At 35.9% G+C, this 6,750-nt stretch overlaps 1 protein-coding gene and 1 long non-coding RNA gene across 2 annotated transcripts in view; one reads left to right on the forward strand and one right to left on the reverse strand.

Annotated features, from left to right (window-relative positions):
* Nucleotides 1-2,993: 2,993 nt before the first annotated feature.
* On the reverse strand, nt 2,994-4,523 carry LOC107693023 (arrestin domain-containing protein 4-like). Its single transcript, XM_016492268.1, has 5 exons — nt 4,405-4,523; nt 3,908-4,156; nt 3,712-3,778; nt 3,223-3,374; nt 2,994-3,007 (listed from the first exon to the last, which is right to left on the reverse strand). The coding sequence occupies exons 2-5, from the start codon at nt 4,146-4,148 to the stop codon at nt 2,994-2,996; spliced, it is 474 nt and encodes a 157-aa protein (XP_016347754.1). The 5' UTR covers nt 4,149-4,156; nt 4,405-4,523.
* A 268-nt stretch (nt 4,524-4,791) lies between these two features.
* Nucleotides 4,792-6,750, forward strand: part of LOC107693038 (uncharacterized) — a 15,400-nt gene continuing 13,441 nt past the window's right edge. The window contains exons 1-3 of the long non-coding RNA XR_001634704.1: nt 4,792-4,997; nt 5,124-5,204; nt 5,372-5,493. This is a non-coding gene — a long non-coding RNA (uncharacterized LOC107693038). The remainder of the gene's footprint in view (nt 4,998-5,123; nt 5,205-5,371; nt 5,494-6,750) is intronic.

The raw sequence follows: 6,750 nt of genomic DNA on the forward strand, positions 1-6,750 counted from the left end.
TAATCGCATGCCAATGTGCATTGGCTCGTTTAGTTTACACTCGAAGTAGATTGGTCTCTCTAAGCGAGATCCCAATTTCGTCGGTCATCCGACGTGACGTCGAGAGTGACCGACTGAAAGGGAACATCGAATTACACAAAATCTTTATGTAAATTTTTTCCCCTAACAAAAGTGTCTTTTGGATTTTGTTTGGCATCTTAATGTTGAAAGTATTATGGGTTTAGCTGCTACTTTCCACTGTGAAAAGCTCATTTGTGTTTGGCAGAAGTACATTCATTTCAGAAGTGTCAATGAGAAACATGACTGAACTCAACAAAAAGTGTCTTTTGTTGACTGCACAGGAGACTTGGGAAGAAGCATATGGGATATTGACCAAATAATAAGCAGCACAGTGGATGATCTATTTATGCTAGGGTTTGAACAAAGATTTGCTGTAACTGATGTGACTCAATCTCCATTAGTCCTCTCTGAATATATGAGGTGATGGAACTGTCTAGATCTGTGTAAGATCAAATTAAAGGAATGGTTCATCCAACAATAAAAAGTCGCTGAAAATTACCCTCAAGCCATCCAAGATGTAGATGAGTTTGTTTCTTCATCGGAACAGATTTGGAGACTTTTAGCATTACACTTGCTCACCAATGGATCCTCTGCAGTGAATGGGTGCCGTCAGAATGAGAGTCCAAAAAGCTGATAAAAGCATCACAACAATTCACAAGTAATCCACAAATTTCTGGTCAATCAAAGTCATCAGAAGTGAAAAGTTGTGTCATGGATGACCTAGTGATGAGTAAATTTTAGGCAACATTTCATGTTTGGGTGAACTTTTCCTTTAAATCCCCATTCAACTAAACAAAAATGCAAAATCCATATTCTAAAATCATCAAAGAAAGAGTAACAGTCATGTTTTATGTTGAACACTTAATTTAGAGTGAGAGAGGCCTGAATGTTACTGTAGCACAGAGGAATTTCAGAGGGTAACAGCTGGCTGTGTGATGGCCACATGCTAAATAATTCACACTTCTTATAAATATTGCACATTCACACTCGGATAAAATCTCACCCGAGATATCTCTTTGGGTTCAGGGCACTCAAGAGTTCAGGCAGCTCCGCCAGTCCAATAATACACTTTATGGGACTACTGAGACAGCAAGTTAAATACATAGTGAGTGCACTATTGTGAGGTAGGTTTTCATCGTATTTATGCTCGTTTGGGTGCAGTACTGTATGTGGAAGTATGTTTAATGTTTACTGAAAGTGTATTTTTCAGTTATAAGTACTTTTTTTTTAGATTGCTTGATGCTGATGTTTTCATTTGCTACCAGGTGGAAAGAGCATAACATTTTGTAAACTGATGCAATGTGCAGCACAGATTGTGAGCAAAAATGATTAGCTTTGTTCACATACTGTATGATGGTAACATTTCTGTTGCAAAATTTGTTAACTTGGATATCTGGTGAACCACTTTTTTTCTGGTCAATTTATAGATCATTCTTTGTTTGAAAAAAAAAATAAAAAATACACAACAGAATGCAGCAATAATAACAATTTTTCTCTATCAAAACAGCCATTGAATGTGCCAGAAAAAACATAATTATTTGTTGAAAGAAAGAAATGTAGATAATTGTGTATATATCTAGAATATTTAATAAAAAAAAAATACACACATAATAACAGAAATGTTGAAATTTAGAAAGTGCAAAAGTGTAATTAATAGTCATTCAATAAAACCAAATAGTTTGTGACAATGAAAAGTGTAGTGTATATTTCTTTACAGTTGTGCACTTTTCTGAAACTCATTGTTGGTGTTAATTTTAACATCAGTATCATATAAAGTGTATTTATCTCTGACACTGAATAAGGAACTATCTAGTTATGCCACTCTAATCTTTCCCATACAAATGAAAGGCCTCTGTGACAGGTGAGACTGTGAAGAGTTACTGATGAACATTTGTGCAACTAATGCAGCTGTGCTGCTTCAGAATTAGAATTTTTTTTTTTATGGCTGGGAGTTTCTGCTTATTACATTACACTCGCACTAAATGAATGAAGACATTTTCATATAAGTCAAAAGATCATTAGTTGTACAAAAAATTAACAATTTTATTAAGTTCTAATGTTGTGAAAACAGTACAAATCCAGTTTACCCCATCTGGCTTGTTGCTTTCTAGTTGTTGTTTTTAGTGATAATTTACCAGCGAGACATGATGAATCATATTACATGAATATAAGTGCACCTACACTCTCAGAAAAAAAGTACACAAGCTTTCACTGAGGTGGGTACCTTTTCAAAAAAGTACTAATTTGTACCATTTAGGTACATTAGTACCTAAATGGTACAAAATGTACCTTAAAGGTAATGAAATTCACCCTTTAGGAATAAATAAGGTGCACATATGTACCTTTTGAAAGGGTCCCAGTGACCCTTTTCTCTGAGAATCAATGTATACTTGTGATATCTCAAATTGGACCCAAAACAACACCTTATAATATAAAGAGTTTAGTGTGTCAGTGCTAAATAATTAAACAACCACAATATTTAGACATTATGATCACAAATTACAAAAATTATCAATAATTTTCTTTAAGCCATGACAGTAGTATTACATAGCCAGACTTTAGAAATCTGGTCCACATTGCAGTTTATTCTGGCCAGTAATCACCCAGCTAGACAATGTGTCCTGTTAGTGTGAGTTAGAGTTTTTTTATGTGCAGTTTATAGACTGATTTAAATAGTTAATATCACAATAACAGACAGAAAAGTACAGAAAAACAGCAGAAAAACAGAATACGTTGCAAAGTGGACAAAACTTGACAATAGTCTGGCTGTGTTTGACTACCGCTTTCAGAACTTTGACATGAGCTCATGATTAAAACAAACATTTCACCTGTAATCCATAAACAACGTGAAAAAAAAAAAAATTTGTGTAATTAAGGCACAAGGTGGTTCTTTGGTCTTCTCCACAAAAGAAACTTGGCTGAAAGATTACGGTTCACTTGGGCAAATCTGCAATGTAAAAACGGCATCATAATACGATGATACATACTATTAAAGGTGTAACAGGAAGAAAGGAATACCAGGAATTCAGACATACTACTCATTTCATATACTGTTTTTCACTTACCATATAGTGAAATAAGCATATTAAGATGCAAGGTTCAAGAAGCCCTTCAGAAGTAAAATGAGTATGTGTGGGAAAGCAGAAGGCATTTCTGACATACTCACGATTAATGTTGGCACATTGACATCAATATGACTGATGATGCAAAGTTCTCTGCAAACACATTGACTCTCATGGCATGGCCTTTTTAAAACTGCCTGCACCATGTAGTAAACACGACCATGTTTTCCAGAGAAAGAAGAAACCAAAGGACTAGGAGACAAAAAAACAAAAAAAAAAAGTCAGTGCTTGGAATAAGAGGAACACAATAGTTTATTTTGAGAGTGAGAACTGCAATTAATACAACGTAATCTTTACAGCCTTTATGTTAGGCCTTAACACAATGTAAATTCATAATGTTGCACTGTTTCAGTCATTTATGTATGTATATATATAAAACACTAGGGCAGCGCTGTGTAGAAAGTCCTCAGAAAGAAAAGAAAATCTGAATTGACCAAGGGCACCCTGCATCCTCTAACTTGAACTGGGCCCTGCCCTGTGCTTGGTATGGCCTTACTTAACATGCTAAAAATCAAACATTTGCACTTACCTTTGAGGTAGTTTCAGATCAAAAGGGATCTCATATGTGCCACTATCAAGGATTAGGTTTTGGGGACCTGATCAAATAATAATAAATCAAATTGTACTACACTAATTAATGGGTTTGAAGGCAATTCAACCTATCACACTTCGATCATCACAAATATTAATGAGTAAAAGATGTTCAGCTTATATTGCAGACCTACCTGTTGTTGGAACAAGGGTCTTGGATAAAGAGAGGCATTTCTTCTCTTCGGAACAGCGGGATCGTTTATGCATCCAACTCACCTGAGCATATCCCTTCAGTAATACGTTTATGGTTTTGACTGTGGTGGCTTCCGAGAGTTTGAGAGAAACATGTCCAGACACTACTTCACCAGAGCAGTAACCAACTCTCTGCTTGTTGTCAAGAATCACATCCAGTGATTTTACCTCGGTATGTGTCATCTTGGTTTCTGGAAAGTAAATACGAGTACATTTCATGTTGTTTGCCTGCCTCGTTGCAATAACACACACACATCAAACAGAAGGCTTGTCTAATCTCATGTCCAACAGTTCTGACTCGCCTGCTGTTTAGGTGATGTTTGGTTTAAAACAAATGACATTAAGTTACTATGTTTGCCAAAGTCAACATAACTTTATGAAGACGCGTCAACAATATCTAACAATGTTTAAAATACGCCACATAAATAAACATAATTACTTCTCACTATGCTGCAGGCAGCAGTACACCCTCCATGCAATATGCGAGGTGTTTGCAGGCCAGTGAGGCCACGCCCAGTGTTTATGTATATGCAGCAATTGGCTGATTTACATGTCTTTCAGGCACTATCCCCTCCCATCTGGATATTACTGTAATTCGTTTAACTTTACAGTACAGAAACAGATAATATAAAAATTAAGGAAATACATGTTGGAGTTAAATAAAAGTAACCCCTCTCCAAAAAAAAGTATAATTATTTTTTTAATTATTATTTCATAAATCTAATATTATAAATGATTACATATTACATTTAGATAATAAAATACATTTAGATAAAAATATTGAATATTTTATTTATTGAATATTTATTTATTGAATACATGCATGTGAGATGAGATTAGGCCAGCAGCACTGCCTATACTTTGTTTTGATTGGTTAGTTTCTGACTCAGCCAATCAGCCTGCTTGCTTTGGAGTACATGCAGCCAAACAAGTTCGCTAGTTCCTAGATGAATCTGGAAACCTGTTATGCTTTTCAGAGGCGTTTCTGACCCCGAGAAACTTCCAAAGAACTTTCCACAGAACTAATGAAAGGTTTGTTATTATGATCCCATTAGTTCACAGCACAAAAGTATATTCATTTAGCTGCATTGTGTCGGTCTTTATGTAATAAATACACTATGTTTATAACTGTACTCATGTCCACCACTTTCTGTAAAGGTATCCATCACAAAGGAACAGAAGTCTCTGATGTATGCAAATCTTTTTGGGCACTGGCTTCACTTACAATGAAGTACCATGGTATGTATGTTACTGATATACAGTGTTACTGATAAACATCCATGCATACAAGTGCACAAATATATGTAGTATTTAAAGTGACAGCTTCATTTGTTGGGATTAAATGGTTTACAAGACTTTCCAGTCGAGATCCAGGTAGCAAATAACACTCATTTTTGTACTGACAGGATAAGGTGTTTGTTCTGTAATCTGTTAAGACCACCTCAACTCACCTTGGATCGTCAAACATCCCACCTTGAGGATGTAAGAAGATATTTTCGAAGTGTCTTCTCTTTATCACCACCCAATGGTGAGTATGCAAACCTACAAGACACTGTCTGCTGCATTATGTTCTCACTACAGTATTAAATCATACATCCATATACAGTACTCTCAAAAAAGTTAGAAATACATCTTAGAATAATGAAAGGGATCCAGAGTTTTTTTTTCAGCTTCATAATCCAAGCGTTTCTTTCCAGGTGCATCTCGAAAGATATTGCTTACCCATAGCCATATGAGATCATATTAATTTGCTAAGTCAACAAATGCAATGAAAGCAGGACCGTTAAACCCATTCATGGTGATGGCACAAGAGAACTGCACGGAATGCGGTAGAAAGCAGTAACTGTTAGATGTACTGCATTGTTTAATAGGATTATTCAGCATGAGCGAAAAAGGGAGGTCAGAATCAGGTCATTGCATGCAATAATCTCAGTTACAGGCGCCATCAGTACAGAAAATGTGAGGGTTTGCAGCTTACCTAGAGTGTATGCGAGTTGTGTGTGTGTGTGTGTGTGTGGTGCGTGGACTGCTGCAATCTCCCCTGTGGGCTAATAGATTCGAGATGACATGTTCTCCGCTTCCATGCTGAATGTTCAGTGAACTTTCTGGCACAGAGGCTGCCTCTAAAGTGGGTTCAACCAGAGGTTAATATAAACAAACAGCAGAAAACAGAGAGCCAGGGATTATTAAATGTTAGGATGACTGACAAATCCCTCATTGCCATTAGCCCCTGGCCTTCACCTATGCCCCGCTTTCCAAAAAATACTGTACCGTGGCTCGACAATTTTCTTTCTTTCTTTTTTTTTTTGACAGTGGCGTGTTTAGTGCCAGCCATTGGGGGCTGAGAATTTGTAATGTGTGGTCAGACTGTGAGTCACTTGACCAGAGAAAGCTTTTGCCAAAATGTCCCGACGCTACAGATGAAAGATTGTGTGCACACATTTTAATGAGTTTATAAATATAAAGTGTTGGGAAGTGTTTATAACAACCGATGTGACCGTCATCTAGCACATAATTTCTTGATGTAACTATTCTCATTATGAATTATATTTAGTAGGCATCCCTGCACTTGACAGATTATTATTAATACTTTTTTTTCCTGTGTTTGACAGTATCATATATTTTGGGTTCAGGCTACTAAACAATTATAAAAGGGACTATAACTATTTAAAATTATGTTAAAATGAGGGCAGTTCTTGATCTAAAATATTTTGAAGTATGATCAGGATGTGTAAAATATTTATTTATTATTATCAACATTTTATTGATTTTTATTTTATATATA

This window comes from Sinocyclocheilus anshuiensis, unplaced genomic scaffold (genome assembly GCF_001515605.1).
Source record: "Sinocyclocheilus anshuiensis isolate Anshui unplaced genomic scaffold, SAMN03320099.WGS_v1.1 scaffold959, whole genome shotgun sequence".
In the NCBI taxonomy this organism is placed as follows: domain Eukaryota; kingdom Metazoa; phylum Chordata; class Actinopteri; order Cypriniformes; family Cyprinidae; genus Sinocyclocheilus; species Sinocyclocheilus anshuiensis.